This window comes from Manis pentadactyla, chromosome 3 (assembly GCF_030020395.1).
Source record: "Manis pentadactyla isolate mManPen7 chromosome 3, mManPen7.hap1, whole genome shotgun sequence".
NCBI lineage: Eukaryota > Metazoa > Chordata > Mammalia > Pholidota > Manidae > Manis > Manis pentadactyla.
In genome coordinates, this window is record NC_080021.1 from 49,791,237 (window position 1) to 49,810,383 (window position 19,147).

At 36.1% G+C, this 19,147-nt stretch overlaps 1 protein-coding gene and 1 pseudogene across 4 annotated transcripts in view; one reads left to right on the forward strand and one right to left on the reverse strand.

Annotated features, from left to right (window-relative positions):
* NBN (nibrin) overlaps positions 1 to 5,900 on the forward strand; it is a 71,219-nt gene extending 65,319 nt beyond the window's left edge. For 3 of the 4 annotated variants that reach the window (XM_036932639.2, XM_036932658.2, XM_036932668.2), the window contains 2 exons: positions 666 to 715; positions 5,736 to 5,900. In XM_036932639.2, the coding sequence (XP_036788534.2) occupies positions 666 to 715; positions 5,736 to 5,766 (81 nt within the window). In that variant the 3' untranslated portion in view covers positions 5,767 to 5,900. The remainder of the gene's footprint in view (positions 1 to 665; positions 716 to 5,735) is intronic. The other variant, XM_057497906.1, reaches the window with a different exon arrangement.
* On the reverse strand, positions 2,713 to 5,135 carry LOC118935802 (phosducin-like protein 3; annotated as a pseudogene).
* Positions 5,901 to 19,147: the final 13,247 nt, after the last annotated feature.

Consider the following 19,147-nt stretch of genomic DNA (forward strand, 5'->3'; position numbering starts at 1 on the left):
AGAGATGTTTCCATTTTAAGGGTCAGACTCAAGAGCTTCTATTTTCTTTGGTAGAAAGAAGCCGCTGAAATGTTTTGAATGGCACTTGATAGGATCACAGCTGGATTTTAGGCAGATGCACCAGCACAAGCTTTTCCATTTCTAACTCTTAAAGACATTTTAGGAGTTTGACAAGTTTGTGTTTAAAATTACTTTATGGGTATGGTCGTTCAGCAGCAGCTTCTGAGCCCTCAGTTGGGACCTTGAGGAAAAGAGCCACATTACCTGTAGAGATGACCTGGTTGAAGGTGGGGTAAATAGTGCCTTCTCAGTCCCTTCATCAGTCATATGACTTCAGTTCACTGGAATTTCATTTAGAGAAAGGGTTTTCCTGGAAAAATGTTTAAAAACTCAGTAAGCTAGCTGTATGTATGTTGATTGCCTTTCAGAGGAGATTGGCTGGAGAAAATTGTTTAATTAGAGGACTTATATAATCTTGGCATGAAATAAAAATGGAGAGGTCCTATTGAATGGAAAAGATGTTTTGGTGACAAGAATTCATAGACCTGATGACCCCCTGGATGTAGAAATCTCAGTGATGACTATGACCGCCTATAATAACAATATCATTTCATTAACTATATATCAATCATTGAACAAATGTTTGAAATTGTTAATTTTGACAGGTGCAAAATCAACATGCAAAAGAAGAATCTCTTGCTGATGATCTCTTTAGGTAAAGTTTAATTTCAGCTTTCTTACTAATCTTTGAGATGTATATAAATTTCATTTCTATTCATAGAGATTAAATATTTCTTCTGTCCTTAGAAATATACACTTAGTCCCTTCACATAAAGTGTTCTATTTTTAATGTATGTATTTCTTTTTACTACTTGAGCACTTCTAATTTGGGTTTATTGTATATAACTTTGAGATTTGGGGTTGATCAGAAGTACTATATCAAGAAAATTTATATGCGGGCATTCCTGAGCTGGGTGAATTTGGCTGATAAATTTGTGAGATTTTAAGCACTTAGTGAATTCATGAATGAATGAGTTTTGAAGTAAGTAAAATACCAATCTGTTTAGTTTTAGTTGGTACCTACATAAAAACAAGAGGCTGGATTATAGTTTCAAAGCAGGTTTTTGTGGGAGGTTTAGAGGAGTTATAATGGGTGATTATAGTTTAATCCTGATTAAACATATTTTTAACAGTTCTGAAGCCCAACAGACCTTAGAATATTTAGCTATCAAATACTCATAAAATACCATATTATGCTATATTATAGGTAGATATTGTTTAGGGGAGAATAAAATTTTCTTGTAAGTAACAAGACTTATTTAAAGGCAGAATCAAGAAGTACAGGCACACTTTGGAGATACTGCAGTTTCAATTCCAGACCATCACAATAAAGTGAGTTGAGTCAATTTTTTGGTTTCCCAGTGCATATGAAAGTTATGTTTATGCTATGCTGTTGTCTATTAAGTTGAACAACAGCAGTATGTCTAAAAAATGCTAACCATCATCTGAGATCTCAGCAAGGCATAATCACTGATCACAGGTCACCATAGCATATAATAATAATGAAAAAGTTTGAAATACTGTAAGGATTACTGGAACATTACAGACATGATGTGAGCAGATGCTGTTGGCAAAATTGCACCAGTAGATTTGCTTGATGCAGGGTTGCCATAAACCTTCAAATTGTAAAAAAAAACAACACAGTATCTTCAAAACACAGTAAAGCACGGTAAAAGGAGGTATGCCTGAACTACACATTTGAGTCTGTTTTGCAGCAAATGTGATTCTTTAATTTCATTACTGACAATATGAATCATTGGTGAAAATGTTGTGCTTTTTTATAAGTAGTCAAATAAGAAAATCTGGATGCCCAGCTTGTTTATTTAATTGCTGTAGGTGAAAATTTTGTGGAGTATAATTTAGGTTCATAATGCTCTTTTATGGTATGTGTAGTATACTTTAATGGGAGGAGTGGTTTGCTTGAAAGCATACTGAAAGAATTATAAATGTGTATTAATTTTTAAGCTGTAGTTTTCATTAGTTATTTTAATGCTTATTCTTGTGTCAGTTTATTTCTAAAAAAGATTTTAAAGTGCCTTTGACAGTAATAGAGATTAGCTGACATCTCAACAGTCCGAGACAAAAAATTATTTTAACTAGCAAAAAACATTTAACCCAAAGTGGCAGTAAATTGGAATCTTCCAGGTATTGCTTTCATATGACAATGTTTGTTTCCTAATAATTATTGCCTATTCCTTCTAAATAGGATAATGAGATTTTTTTCCATCGGTCATTATTTTATTTAATAATCTTGTTGCTGCTTTATAAGAGCATTAAAAGTAAACAAAATATAATTGCAAAGCTTAGTTTAATTAGTTCACATTATTTTAAAAACTCCATATTTCTTTTTATATAATTATATGTGAACTAATCATGAATAGTTTTATAGCTTACTTAAAATATAAGTGAGGAAACAGACATTTGCCATACCAGTAGCTGGGTTTTTTTTTAAGGCAATATTATTAATTTAAAAAGAATTCCAAGAAATTTAATAATATTCCCAGAAGTGATAATTTCTGACAGAAATTTGAAATTTGAAACATAATTATAAAAGGCTAAAGCGAAAGGATACATTCCTACTTTTTCCTTTTCAAAAACATCCAGACAATCTGTCACATCAAGAAAGTTCAGCACATTACTGAGGCCACAGCCTCAGTCATCCTCAGAATCGCTGTCTCTCCTCACAGGGATAGAGCACTGTACTGAGGATAACAGTGGGTCCTCAGTTGGTTCCTTAGGGTTTTCCTCCAGGTCTGTCTTGATCGCTCCAGACTCAGTTTGCACTCCAATTCATCTATTGTCAGGTTCATGCCACCAAACACTGGAGGTCCAGTAAATTGAGCCTTGATATCATCTTCAAGGTAAACAAATGTTGTGGGCAGATTACTATCAGGATAATTGGATACGCAGGTGGTTGAAGTAGCTTTGATAAATTCAACATCCGGAAACTTCCTGGCAAGTCCACAGGGCACAGAGGGGAATCCCTTTTTCGTAAAAGTGCAAGATGACCCACAAGCCCTTACGAGCTTTGGTAACTTCTTGAATGTAATCCGTTCCTGAGATCGATCTCCAAAACTTCTCCAAATTTATCTATAAGTTTAGTTGCTTTCTTCTCAGCCAGTCTCTGCTCCCTGTACCTTTCAGTAGCATGTTAGTCTTCCTTATGAAATTTGTCTTCATTATCCTCCAGTTCTTCCAAAGTAGTTTCTTCATACATTTCCACAACTGATTGCTCAAGGATTCTCTGTTCCTCCTCTTCTGCCTCATTTTCCAAATCTTTCAGACTGTCCTTTGAGAGCAAGATGCTCTTTTATTGCGTAAGATGTCATTCCACTCGGTGTCTGCATTGGGTTCCTGAATCTTGTCTCAAATTGCTCAACCTGGCTGGCCATGGTGCCACCACCCTCTATTTTAATGCTTTTGCAAGATTTTTTTGATTAGTGTTTTATTTTTACCAAATATTTATCAAATCAACATCAAAAGGAAAAACAGAAGTAAACATGTCAGTGTTTAATATCTGAATAAAATTACAGAATGAGCCTAGCCACAGCAGTCAGACAACAAAGAGGTAATAGGCATTCACATTGGTAAGGAAGAAGTTAAACTTTCACTATTTGTAGATGTCATGATATTATACATAGAAAACCCTAAACACTCCACCAAAAAACTACTAGAACTAATAACTGGATTCAGCAAAGTTATAGGATACAAAATTAATACACAGAAATCTGTCCCATTCCTATATACTAACAATAAACTAGCAGAAAGAGAAATCAGGAAAACAATTCTATTTATAACTACATCAAAAAGAGTAAAATACCTAGGAATAAGCCTAACTAAGGAGATAAAAAACCTATGCTCTGAAAACTGTAGGACACTCATGAGAGAAATTAAAGAGGACACCAATAAATAAATGAAAGTTTATCCCGTGCTCATGGATGGAAGAATTAATATTGTCAAAACAGCCATCCTGCCCAAAGCAGTTTACAGATGCAGTGCAATCCCTATCAAAATGCCAAGAGCATTCTTCAGTGAACTAGAACAAATAGTTCTAAAATTCATACGGAACCACAAAAGACCCTGAAAGCCTAAGCAATCCTTAGAAGGAAGAAAAAAGCTGGGGGGATTATGCTCCCCAACTTCAAGCTCTACTACAAAGCCACAGTAATCAAAACAGTTTGGTGTTGGCACAAAAAGAGACCCATAGATCAGTGGAACAGAATAGAGCACTCAGATACAAACCCACACATATATGTCCAATAATATAAGATAAAGGAGCCATGGATATACAATGGGGGAAAGACAGACTCTTCAACAACTGGTTTTGGTAAAACTTGACAGCTACCTGTAAGAGAATGAAACTGGATTATTATCTAACTCCAGACACAAAGGTAAACTCAAAATGTATCAAATACCTGAATGTAAGTCATGAAACCATAAAACTCTTAGAAGAAAGAGGAAAAAATCTCTTAAGCATGAGTAACTTTTTCCTGGCCACATCTCCTTGGGCAAGGGAAACAAAATAAAAAATGAGCAAGTGGGACCATGTCAAACTAAAAAGCTTGTACAGCAAAGGACACCGTCAGAACAAAATGGCATCCTACAGTATGGGAGAATATATTTGTAAGTGGCTCATCTGATAAGAGTTTAACATCCAAAATGTATAAACTCCTACACTGTAAAACCCAAAAAACAACCCAATTAGAAAATGGGTGGAGGACCTGAACAGATACTTCTCCAAGAAGAAATACAAATGTCCAGTAGACACATGAAAAGATGCTCCACATCACTAATGATCAGGGAAATGCAGATTACAACCACAATGAGATATCACCTCACACCAATTAGGATGGCCACTGTCCAAAAGACAAGAAACAGCAAATGCTGGCAAGGATGTGGGGAAAAGGAACTCTCCTACACTGTTGGTCGGAATGCAAATTGGTACAACTGCTATGGAAAGCAGTATGGAGGTTCCTCAAAAAACTAAAAATAGAAATACCATTTGACCCAATTCCACTCCTAGGAATTTACCCAAAGAAAACAAAATCCCTGATTCAAAAAGATACATGCACCATTATGTTTATCACTGGCACTGTTTGCAATAGCCATGATTTGGAAGCAGCCTAAATGTCCATCAGTAGATGAATGGATAAAGAAGAGGTGGTACATATACACAATGATATATTATTCAGCCATAAAAAGAAAAAAAAATTCTGCTATGTGCAACAACATGGATGGATCTAGAGGGTATTATGTTCAGTGAAATAAGCCAGGTGGAGAAAGACAAATACCATATGATACCACTTATTTTTGGAGTATAACAACAAAGCAAAACAGAAGGAACAAAACAGCATGACTCATAGACACTGAGAAGTGACTAGTGGTTACCAAGGGGGAGGGAGAATATTTTAAACAGATTAAAAGTATACCCAGGCTTATAAGGAAAAAAAATTATGGAATGAGAATGCCAATTTTGTGCTTAATATCTAGATAATTAGATAAAGTTGTACTTTTTAACTTTATATATTTAAAAACATAATATCTAGATACTAAGCATAAAATTGGTATTCTTGTTCAGCTTGTCAAAGTGTAACTATATTTTGAAAACCCTTTAACTTTGAAAGAAATGCCATCTATTATCTAAATACCATTTAACTTCATTTCTTTCTTTACAGATATAATCCTAATATTAAAAGGAGAAGATAACTGAGGATTTTATAAAGAAGCCATGGAAAGACATTTACTTCAGGTTTCTTTGATACATGCATATCATATATAGAGAGTTTTAAGTTACAAATATTTTATGGCCTAAATTGTTAAATAAAACACACAAAACTTCATTTTTTTGTTCTGTTTTGAGTATTATTTGTTCTGAGTCTTTGTCATCTCTTGTGATACCTTTTCATTTTTAAATGGGGTTATTTATTGAATAGTTAATAGAGTCATAGTTCAAAGTTCTACAAGTATAAAGGGGTAAAAGATGACATCAACTCTCCCACCGTTGTCCTAGCTATTTGGTTCCCCTCCTCAGAAACAATCCATGATACTCATTTCCTCGAGGTCTTCCAGAGATTTTGAATGCCTATTCAAATTTCTATGCATAATAGTTCCCAAAAATTTCCTACAGAAATGATAGCATAACACGTACAGTGTTTTTTGAATTTTGCTCTTTTTCACTGAATTGATTGGAAGATCATAGGCATATCAGAACATAATTTTTTTCTTTTCCATTATGCATAGTCTTCCCAGAACTGAAGTGACCCAAAGGAAGTGGGTTTCAGTGGTGAAAGTGTCACCCACCTATCAGCATTGCAATGCCGGAAAGGGCACATGGAAGATACCACCAAGCTTGTGGATGGATCCCACTAGAATGGGGAAACCTATTTGGTGATCGTATTGAGCTGGGAATACCTGTTCTGAGCCCCTTAGATCCTAGTTTTTGTATCTATAAAGTAGAAATAGTAAAAGAAACTAGGAAGTAGAACAAACTTTTTTATATTGACAGTTTCCTGGTCTCACATAGGTTCTGCCGCCCTCAAGAGCTTATCTTCTTAAGGTTATTAAGAGATTATTTACCATGAAAAATTATGTTAATTTGTACTCTTGCCACATCTTCATGGAAGATTCAGGTTCCTCCATGCTCAAAGGAAGTTACCACATTTAAGTATCTGGCTAAGATACTTTGCACCCTTGATGAGCTTTCAGAACATATTTCCTTTCAGGACATAGTTTATAATAGCATAGCTTTTTCTTGTTTATTTTGGAAATTTATTTCTTCAAATTCTTTGTTTTGGAAACATTATTAAATATGTATTATATATAAAACGTTGCTTTCCACACCACTGGAAGACTCCAAAGGTTAATGAATGTTGGTCTCTACTTTCTAGGAACTGATGGTCTGAGGTTTTTAAATTCCCATTAAGTTCCAGCATAGAAAGTACTGTTTAATAGATGCAAGATGTTTTCCATTGCTTTGCAAAAATCCTTCAGTACTACACAATTTTCAACTTCAGTCATAGCCCTGCTTGAGTAGAGTGAGTAGAGTGTACTTCTTCCCCTGGTCTTGATGGAGACTATTTTCTGAGGCTTTACGTGTTTTAGGAGAAAGAAGAGGAGGTTTAAGTTGCCACCTCTCTTCCTTTTTTTTTTTTTGGTAGATAATTATTTTTTATTGAAGGGTAGTTGACACACAGTATTACATTACATTAGTTTCAGGTGTACAACACAGTGATTCAACATTTATATACATGACAGTTCTAGGTACCAGCTATCACCATACCAAGCTGTTACAATATCTTGACTATATTCATTACATCCCGGTTACTTATTATTTTACCATTGGAAGTGTGTACTTTTTTTTTTGTTTGTTTGTGAGGGCATCTCTCATATTTATTGATCAAATGGTTGTTAACAACAATAAAATTCTGTATAGGGGTGTCAATGCTCAGTGCACAATCATTAATCCACCCCAAGCCTAATTTTCGTCAGTCTCCAATCTTCTGAGGCATAACAAACAAGTTCTTACATGGGGAACAAATTCTTAGATAGTGAATAAGTTCTTACATGGTGAACAGTACAAGGGCAGCCATCACAGAAACCTTCGGTTTTGCTCATGCATTATGAACTATAAACAGTTCAAATACGAATACTCATTTGATGTTTATACTTGATTTATATGTGGATACCACATTTCTCTCTTTATTATTATTATTTTTAATAAAATGCTGAAGTGGTAGGTAGATACAAGATAAAGGTAGAAAACATAGTTTAGTGTTGTAAGAGAGCAAATGTAGATGATCAGGTGTGTGCCTGTAGACTATGTGTTAATCCAAGCTAGATAAGGGCAATAAAACATCCACGTATGCAGAAGATTTCTCTCAGAACGGGGGGGAGGGTGAGGTTCTAAGTCTCACCTCTGTTGATCCCCAATTTCTCACCTGATGGCCCCCCTGCGACTGTGCCTGTCTTAGGTTGTTCCTCCCTTGAGGAATCTTACCCGTCTCTGGCTAACCAGTCATCTTCCGGGGCCATACAGGGAAATGTAAAGTTGGTAAGTGAGAGAGAAGCCTTATTGTTTGAAATGGTTAGCTTTTTATTTCTTTGCATATTTATGCCCTGTAGCTTCTATGCCCAGCATTTGTCTTGAGGTATCTTTACCACTTGGAAGAATTATGATACTCGGTAAATTTGATATGAGGCACGAATTCTATTTAAGGGTTGTAATTAGGAAGGAAGAAGAAAAACTATAGAAGTAGCAGGCGGCAGAAAACATGGGAAGATTGATTATTTCTTTGACATATCTTCTTGTAGAGTAACTTCAGCATGTATAGGTTTTAAGCTACTACTTAAATTGCGCACACACATTAACATAATAGGAGTATAGTTACGCCACCTCTCTTTCTTTAGTCAGATGAATGGGAACTGCGTGCCCATTTCTAGCCTGCGGCTTTAAAAGCTGTGGATCGGTCCAGCTTCCTGATGGCATGACAGAGGGGATGTGGCCTTGGCCACAATCTCACAATTGTCTGTTCCTCAGTAGCAGTTTTGGAACGTCATACCCCTTCCCTTTCTACGAGCGTAATTCTTTTTCTATCCAGGAGTGTCTTCCAGACTGTCCTAATTCCACAGTAGAAGCCTTGGGGCTGGTCACACTAGTGGGAGTCTACGTCTGCTTATGTGAATGATAATTAAGATTCAAATTCCTTCCTGAGAGATTGAAGCAAGTTGAGACTTAGGTAAAGTCTTCTCTTTCCTCAAGTTAACAAAGTTGCCTATATCATTTGCTTTTGAACATTTTTACCCTTTTTGTCAGGCTCCCAGCTGTGAATTTATAAGCATAATAGTATTGAATCACTCTGTTTCCTTTATAAAAGGATAATGTGGGAAGAACAAACTTACTGAAAGGTATTTTGTTGCTCTAAACCATGGAATTGGATGTCACTCTTGTCTGTCACTGTACAGGTTAGTCTCCCAAACCAGTGGAACAACACTTTTTTAAAAATGGAGTGTCTGTTTCATTAGTTAATTGCAAGTGCTTAACAGTTGGTCCAAAAGGTCTGAATTTTATTCAGTAGGCAGTGGAGAGCTGCAGATAATTTCTGAATGGCAGTTTCTAAATCAGTGTGTTAACTATGTAAGCTACATTGAGAAATGCAAGTTAGAGATATTTACATACTGACCTCTAGTTGAAATAAACAGAAACCACTATATTTTAAACTGGAAAGGATTAGGGAAATTAATGTCCTTTAAATGGCTCTCCAAGAAGCAGATTCTTCTGCGGGCCTTCAGGAAAACTCATAGAATAATTTAGAGCAGACTACTCAGGTCGCTCATACCTCTACTGAGCTATGTGTTCAGGAATATACCCATGTACCTATGCTTCAGGGAACAGAAGGCTAAAGTCAAGAAAAACTGTAGGTTTTCAATTGTCTAGAGAATGAGAAATGTAACAGCACTGCAGGGAAAACATCTTTGTTTGACTTGCAGAAACAGCAAAACAGGAAGTTAGCCTCTTCCTCAGTCTAACTTTAAAATCTCAGCAAAGTGCATCTACTTGCAGAACCTAATTAACCTACTTGCAAGTTACCACCTACTTGCAGGTGGCACTCTAGCCATGAGGGAGTAAAAAAAATAAAAGCTTTTTAAGATTCTCAGCTTCCCTAGGAAGTGGAATGGGGTGAGCAATCTACAATTTCTAGTATAGACACCAAGACTGAGACAGTATAAAAAAATGAAGAGATTACTGAGCTAGTATAGGGGGTTATGAATCCTTAAATTACAGTAGTAGTGACACTGGAGAAAACATGAATTGCCTCAGAGGTAGAACTGACAGGCCCTGGTGATTGGTGAAGTGGAGTCATTTGAGTCTCTTAATGGTCTTGCTTCATAATCAGCCAATGAAGCTAATGGAATACATATGGTCTGTTTTTTGGGGGAGGAATGTAATGTAAAGATTAATATTCATCTTTGTTATGATGCATAGTCCGTTTCTAAGGAAGATTCCCCTATCTATGTCAGTGAAAGAATTCTGGTAGCTTCAGTCTGCTCTTTTATTTATGTTTGTTATATCCTCTTTTTGGATTGACTTGTAATGTTATATAATGACCTTTGTCATTCTGTCTCTTTGGATAGAAGTCTGTTCTGTCTGATAGAAGTATAGCTGCCCCTGCTTGCTTTTTGTTTCCCATGTGCATGGAATATCTTTTTTCATCCCTTCATTTTCAGTCTGTGTATCTCCCTGAAGCTGAAGTGTCTTGTAGCCAGCATAGTTAGGTCTTAGTGTTTTTTGTTTAGTCTTTTGAGCTGTATCTCTTAACTGGAAAATTAACTCCATTTATGTTTAAGATAATTATTGATATATGTGAACTTACTATTTCCATTTTGCTAACTCTTTTCTGGCTAATTTATTGAAGTAGTTTTATAATTTATTTGTTCCTTTGTTCCTTCCTTGCTCTCCTTTGTGATGTAATGATTTTCTCTAGTGGTATATTAAATTCCCCTTTTTTTTTATAACAAAAAATTTAATGATGTTTGAATTTCACTGTGAATACCATGTATATTCTAGAAACATTCTAATGAAAAGGCTACCATCATCTAGGTTATAATTGATGGCCTTTACTGCAAGTGGCTGTTTTTAAATTAAATTACCTGAATTTATTTTTTATAGGTCTCCCAAGTTATGTACAGTTAAAATGCATTTTGCCTATATTGAAGAAGGAACTTCCTGATATTAAAATGGGATGAGTTTCTAAGACTATGGAATTCCTTCTCTGCAAAGTTTATGGAACAATCTGTGTTCTCATATGTCTTTGGTAATTTAATATGATTATCCTTGAAGGCCAGAGACTAGAAAACATAGCCTCCTAAGATCCCTTTCAATCTTATGACCTGTGCTGCTCAGCCTTGTCATTTCCAGTGAATGAAGTATTTGTGAAAGTGCCAAAATGCACATAAAAATGCACTGTGATATGCAAATTAGTATGTAAGAGAAGAGATTGATTGTTCTGGAGGTCTGTGCCTCTCAAACAGAGACATGCATAATCCCAGGGGTGCAGAGTATATAGAGGTACATAGAGATATATATTCACTTCCTTGGTTAGATTTATTCCTAGGTATTTTATTATTTTTGATGCAATTTTGAATGGAATTGTTTTCCTGATTTCTCTCCCTGCTAGTTCATTGTTAATGTACAGGAATGCCACAGATTTGTGCATTAATTTTGTATCCTGCAGCTTTGCTGAATTCAGATATTAGATCTACTAGTTTTGGAGTGGATTCTTTAGGGTTTTTTATGTGCAATATCATGTCATCTGCAAACAGGGACAGTTTGACTTCTTCCTTGCCAATCTGGATGCCTTTTATTTCTTTGTGTTATCTGATTGCTGTGGCTAGGACCTCCAGAACTATGTACTGAATAGAAGTGGGGAAAGTGGGCATGCTTGTCTTGTTCCCGATCTTGAAGGAAAAGCTTTCATCTTCTTGCTGTTAAGTATGATATTGGCCTTGGGTTTGTCATATATGGCCTTTATTATGTTGAGGTACTTGCCCCCTATACCCATTTTGTTGAGAGTTTTTATCATGAAGGGATGTTGAATTTTGTCAAATGCTTTTTCAGCATCTATGGAGATGATCATGTGGTTTTAGTCCTTCTTTTTGTTTATGTGGTGGATGATGTTGATGGATTTTCTAATGTTGTACCATCCTTGCATCCCTGGAATAAATCCTACTTGATCATGATGTATGATCTTTTTGATGTATTTTTGAATTTGGTTTGCTAATATTTTGTTAAGTATTTTTGCATCTATGTTCATCAGGGATATTGGTCTGTAATTTTCTTTTTTTGTGGTGTCTTTGCCTGGTTTTTGTATTAGAGTGATGCTGGCCTCATAGAATGAGTTTGGAAGTATTCCCTTTTCTACTCTTTGGAAAACTTTAAGGAGGATGGGTATTAGGTCTTCACTAAATGTTTGATAAAATTCAGCGGTGAAGCCATCTGGTTCAGGGTTTTGTTCTTAGGTAGTTTTTTGATTACCATTTCAATTTCATTGCTGGTAATTAGTCTCTTCAGATTTTCTGTTTCTTCCTTGGTCAGCCTTGGAAGGTTGTATTTTTCTAGAAAATTGTCCATTTCTTCTAGGTTATCCAGTTTGTTAGCATATAATTTTTCATAGTATTCTCTCATAATTATTTGTATTTCTGTGATGTCTGTAGTGATTTTTCCTTTCTCATTTCTGATTCTGTTTATGTGTGTAGACTTTCTTTTTTTCTTGATAAGTCTGGCTAGGGGTTTGTCTATTTTGTTTATTTCTTTGAAGACCCAACTCTTGCTCTCACTGATTCTATTGTTTTATTCTTCTTGATTTTATTCATTTCTGCTCTAATCTTTATTATGTCCTTCCTTCTACTGACTTTGTTCCTCATTTGTTCTTCTTTTTCTAGTTTCATTAATTGTGAGTTTAGACTGCTTACATGGGATTGTTCTTCTTTCCTGAGGGAAGCCTGTATTGCAATATACTTTCCTCTTAGCACGGCCTTTGCTGCATCCCACAGATTTTGCGGTGTTGATTTATTGTTGTCATTTGTCTCCATATATTGCTTGATCTCTGTTTTTATTGGTCATTCGTTATTTAGGAGCATGTTGTGAAGCCTCCATGTGTTTGTGGGATTTTTCATTTTCTTTGTGTAATTTATTTCTAGTTTCATACCTTTGTGGTCTGAGAAACTGCTTGGTACAATTTCAATCTTTTTGAATTTACTGAGTCTCTTTTTGTGGCCTAGTATATGATCTATTCTTGAAAATGTTCCATGTGCACTTGAGAAGAGTGTGTATTCTGCTACTTTTGGGTTTAGAGTTCTGTGGATATCTGTGAGGTCCATCTGTTCTAATGTGTTGTTCAGTGCCTCTGTGTCCTTACTTATTTTCTGTCTCTTTGATCTGTCCTTCAGAGTGAGTGGAGTGTTGAAGTCTGCTAGAATGAATGCATTGTATTCTGTTTCCCCATTTAATTCAGTTAGTATTTGTTTCACATATGTAGGTGCTCCTGTGTTGGGGGCATATATATTTATAATGGTTATATCTTCTTATTGTATTGACCCCTTTATCATCATGTAATGTCCTTGTCTCTTGTGACTTTCTTTGTTTTGAAAATTCCTTTTTTTTAATGTATCTACAAAAGGTTTTTACTCTGTTTACCATGAAGCTTACATAGAACATTGTATAGTTATACCAATTTATTTTTTCTTGAAGCAGAGTGAAAGTTTTATTTCTACCAATTTATTTTAAACTGATAATTTTCATGCATACTACTCTTTTACATTTTTAACTTTGCCCCCATGTTTTATGTTTTCGATGTCACAGTTTTGTGTAACCATTAACAAATTATTGTAGTTATTTTTTCTACTGTTATTTTTAACCTTCATACTAGATTTATAAGTGATTTACCCATCACCATCACAAAGAGTATTCTCAATTTAGTTATGTTTTTGCCTTGACCAGTGAGATTTGTATTTTCATATATTTCTCTATTAGTAAATAGTATCCTTTCTTTTCTGCTCAAAGGAGTCCCTTTAACATTTCTTGTAAGGCTGGTTGAGTGGTGATGAACTCCAGCCTTTGCTGTCTGGAAAACTGTCCTTTAATTCTGAAAGACAACTTTGCTGGGTAGAATATTTGTGGTTGGCTGTTTTTTTCTTTCAGCAATTTGAGTATGTAATTCTTCTCCCTTTTGGCCTGCCATTTACCTGCTGGCTAATATTCTCATAATCCTAATCTCATAATCCTAAATAACAACTTGCTTTTCTCATTCTGCTTTTAAGAGTCTCTCTTTGTATATAACTTTTGGCAATTTAGTGTGTTGTGGGTGTTTTGGGGTCTTCTTGATTGGAACACTCAGGTCTTCTTGGATCTGGATGTGTATCTCTTTCCCCAGATTAGGGATGCTTTCAGCCATTTCTTTCTTGGAATGAGCTTTCTGCCCCTTTCTGTCTTCTGAGACCTGTGATGTGAATATTGGTCCATCTGATTGTGCCCCATTGGTCTTATAAGCTGTCTTCACTTTTTCATTCTTTCTGATTCTCTGATTAGTTGCATTCCATTTCCCTTTCTTTCTGAGTTTGCTGATTCTTCTGTTTCACCCAGTCTGTTGTTGAACCCTTCTATTGAATTTTTGAGTTCAGTTTTGTTTTCTTTGGCGTTGTGATATATTTGGTACTTTCTTATATTTCCTCTCTCTTTGTTGAGATATTTACTTTGTATATTTTTCTGACCTCAGTGAGCATTTTTATGACCATTCTTCTGAACTCTTTATCAGGTAAAACAATTGTCTCCATTTCATTAAGATCTGCTTCTGCATTTTTATCTTATTCTGCTTGGAACATATTCCTGTGTTTCTTCATTTTTCTTGACTGTGTGTGTGTTTCTGTATATTAGGTACATAGCCTCCTCTTCAGTCTTGACAGTGTGGTCTCATGTAGATGAACCTTATTGTTCAGCCAGGCCCTAGGTCTTTCAATCTTTTGTGATTGTCCAAGCTGCCATATTTGTTATTAGTGGCTCCCAGTAGTTAAGGATATACCAAGTTCTGTAAGTGCCCTAAAGGAGAGGCTCTCAGTCAGCACCTAGAGTCAGCAGGCTCATCGGAAGCTAGACACTCAGTCAGCTGCTTTTAAAATATTCAAGTAGATGCCTTTCATGAATCTGTGAGTTGGGTGTTTCTGTCTCCTTCTGCAATGAACCCTGGTGGAAAAGCCAGGTAAGAATTTTCTTTTATGCTGTAGTTCTGTGTGACCCATGAGCACAAACTTCTGAAATACTGGTGATTTGGACTGGATTACAAGAAGAATGCAGACACGGTGTCTGTTGGCTTCCCTGGTGTCTGGAGACAATGATAATCTGTCCCTAGATGCAAGCTAAATTAGAAGCCTGATTCTTTGGCTACAGCTTTTAAGATAAGCAAATAGGCCTTTTTCAGGGGAAGACTGGGAGAAGGGGTATTTCTGTCTGCTGACTCTGCATTGAACCTTGAGCAGATAGCTAGTTAAAAGCTATTTGCTACAGTCCTGTTGAGTCCACAAACACAAACTCTGAGGGCCACTAGAGCAAGCTATCAAGGAATATGTTCTCTGGATGGTAGCTATGAAAGCTAGAGCAGCAGACATTGCACAACAGCTCCTTCTGGGGTGAGACCAGGGACCTGGAAGGGGGCATAGGGAGAAGGTAAAGATGGTACCTGCTGGTCTCCAGAAACAATAACCATCTGTTACTAGATGTGTGCTAAATTAGGAACCTAATACTCAGACTGCAGGTCTTAAGGTATGCAAATAAGCCTCTTACAGGGAAAGAAAGATGGGGATGGGTGCTTGTCTGCTGCCTCTCTGCTGAGCCCTGATGGGATATCCACAGCAAGTCCAAGCCAGTTCAGATGTTTCTTTGTTTGCTGTGGTTTTGTGGGTCTTGACACAAGCTTCATTGGCTTTGAGAGCTAGGTGTTCTGGGGGCCCATCCCTCAGGTGGAAGTCTTAAAAGTTACGGCATTAGAAGTTAAGTCCAAACTTTTCAGTCTTCAGGGAGTTGGGAGTTCCTTCCTGATTATTTTTGTGCCAGAAGTGGAGTTTATGGTAAGAGTGTCTCAGCCTCTCCTCTCCCTTTCGATGTCTTGTTTCCCCAATAAATGAATTGCTCAGCTAGTTGCCAGATTTCTTTCTGAGGGAAAGATTTCATGTGTAACTGCCAATTTGGTGTATCCATTGGAGTTGAATTAAGGAGCCTCCAAGTCACTATCTTGGCCCAGAACTTTGCTTCATACATCTTGAAACTCAGTAATTGGATGCATATACGTTTAAGATTGGAATGTCTCCTGGATTTACCACCTTTTATTGTGAAATACCTGTCTGTAGTGATACTTCTTGTCCACTTCCTTTTGCATTGCATGTTTTTTTCTATCCTTTTACTTAAAACCTGTTTTCCGAAGTCTCTTGTAAACACCATATTGTTGAAGCTTCTTCTTTATCCAATATGATATTTGTATTTATGTTGATGATTCTTAATCCACCCATGTAATTATTGATGTGGTTTGGTTGAGTCTGTCATCATGCTTTTCTTTGTCCCATCTGTTTCCTTTTTTCCTCCTTTTCTGCTTTCCTTTATATTAATCAAATATTTTTAATTCCACTTTATTGCCTTATTGGCTTTATATCTACATCTTTAACTTTTTTTAGTACTTTCTGTAAGGATGTACATTCCTTGCTGAATGCAGTTTACATACCACTTAACATACCACTTCCTCTATAATGTCTATGTCCTAATTATAAATGTGTACTTCTACTAATTCATTATTTATATTTTTTCTACGTCCCATATCTTAAGTTTTTAAATATCTGCTTTAAATTGCATCTAGTTAAATACTGTTATCTTCCTTTCAACAATCAATTGGATTTTAAATTTAAGGAATTAGAAAAAATAATCTATCATCTCTGGCAAACTCTTCATGTTTCATCAGGTACCATATACCTTCAATGTGAACTTCCTTTAATATTTTGTGTAGTGTAGGTCTCCTGGTATCAAATTTTCTCAGATTTCATTAAAGAATTTTTTTTACTGAATATTAAATTTTAGTCAGTTTGACAGTATTTTTCAGCATTTTAAAGACACTGTTCCACTGTCCTGTTATTTTTCTGTCAATTCTTCATTATAATTTGTTTTGCCTTTTTTTCTCTGCTTTTGGAATTTCTCATCTTTGATTTTCAGTGGTTTGTGATGTGCATAGATGATTTATTTTTGTCCTGTTTGTAGTTTGAGTTTCTTGGATCTGTGGGTTGCTCTTTTTTTAAATCAAATTACGAAATTTTCAGCTTTCATTTCAACACATGTATTTTTTTTTTTTACTTTCATTTGTCTTTTATTTTTATTTTATTTTATTTTTTTTTTTTTGAGAGGGCATATCTTATATTTATTGATCAAATGGTTGTTAACAACAATAAAATTCTGTATAGGGCACTCAATGCACAATCATTAATCAACCCCAAGCCTAATTCTCAACAGTCTCCAATCTTCTGAAGCATAATGAACAAGTTCTTACATGGTGAACAAATTCTTACATAGTGAATAAGTTACATGGTGAACAGTACAAGGGCAGTCATCACAGAAGCTTTCGGTTTTGATCACGCATTATGAACTATAAACAATCAGGTCAGATATGAATATTCGCTTGATTTTTATACTTGATTTATATGTGGATCCCACATTTCTACCTTTATTATTATTATTATTATTTTTAATAAAATGCTGAAGTGGCAGGTAGATGTAAGATAAAGGTAGAAAACATAGTTTAGTGTTGTAAGAGAGCAAATGTAGATGATCAGGTGTGTGCCTGTAGACTATGTGTTAATCCAAGCTAGACAAGGGCAACAAAACATCCACGGATGCAGAAGATTTCTCTCAAAACGGGGGGAGAGGTTCTAACCCTCACCTCTGTTGATCCCCAATTTCTCACCTGATGGCCCCCCTGCGACTGTGCCTGTCTTAGGTTGTTCCTCCCTTGAGGAATCTTACCCGTCTCTGGCTAACCAGTCATCTTCCGGGGCCATACAGGGAAATGTAAAGTTGGTAAGTGAGAGAGAAGCCTTATTGTTTGAAAAGGTTAGCTTTTTACTTCTTTGCATATTAATGCCCTGTGGCTTCTATGCCCAGCATTTGTCTTGAGGTATCTTTACCACTTGGAGGAATTATGATACTCGGTAAATTCGATATGAGGCACGAATTCTATTTAAGGGTTGTAATTAGGAAGGAAGAAGAAAAGCTATAGAGGTAGCAGACGGAAGAAAACATGGGAAGATTGATTATTTCTTTGACATATCTTCTTGTAGAGTAATTTAAGCATGTATAGGTTTTAAACTACTAATTAAATTGCGCACACACATTAACCTAATAGGAGTATAGTTACATAACCAAAGCATATCTATAATTACCAGCCATCTGCAGTGAGGCCAAGAAAACCAGTTAGGCACCCTAGGCATTTGTGAAAATTTGTCTATGATATGATGGATATTGTCCAACTGAACTTGAACAGTCTGAGAGAAATCAGACAAATTAAAACAGCCCATTCCTGGGAACTGTTCACATCCCATATGTTCTTTTAACAGTAGATAGTCTGTAGTTGTAAGATTTTGGAGTGCTACAACTTGCACTTCTCCTAATTCTTGGTTGAGTTCCAACAGTGTAGATCCAGTCAAATTTGTTGTTTTACTGTATGCACAGGCCAGCTTAGATATCTCCTTCTTCATTCCAATGGCAAGTCCAGGAACCGGTGGGATGAATGCAGCTACAACTGTAACAGCGCCAGGATCTTTGTTGGGGTTTTTTGATGATCATCTTCTGGTATGACTCTTCCAGAGAGTGCTGATGTTGGAAGTTCTCTTTCATATCGTATCTTAGTTCATTTTCACGGTAGCCAAATTAGGCTTTGATCCTCTGTATAAACACAAACAGACCCTTTGCCCACACTTTGATCTGCCCTTTATACCCTTGTGTAGAACTCATTGGAGGTTACCACACAGGAACTTTTTTTTTTAAGAGAAAGGAATATTATCAGAAAAGTGTACCTCCATAGCCGATCATCTCACACCCTTTAAGTGATCAAAATTAAGGATATTTAAAGCATGCATTAATCGTTGATTTATAGTTAGTTTTATCCTATCATGGAGTAATCCCCCTTTTTTTTTTTTTGTAATCTTTAATCTACACTTACATGAAGAATATTATGTTTACTAGGCTCTTCCCTATACCAGGTCCCCACTATAAACCCCTTTACAGACACTGTCCATCAGCATAGCTAAATGTTGTAGAATCACTACTTGCCTTGTCTGTGTTGTACAGCCCTCCCCTTTCTCCCCCCCCCCCCATGCATGCTGATCTTAATACCCCGCTTCTTCCTCCCCCCCCTTATCCCTCCCTACCCACCCATCCTCCCCAGTCCCTTTCCCTTTGGTACCTGTTAGTCCATTCTTGGGTTCTGTGATTCTGCTGTTTTGTTCCTTCAGTTTTTCCTTTGTTCTTATTCTCCACAGATGAGTAAAATCATTACAACACATG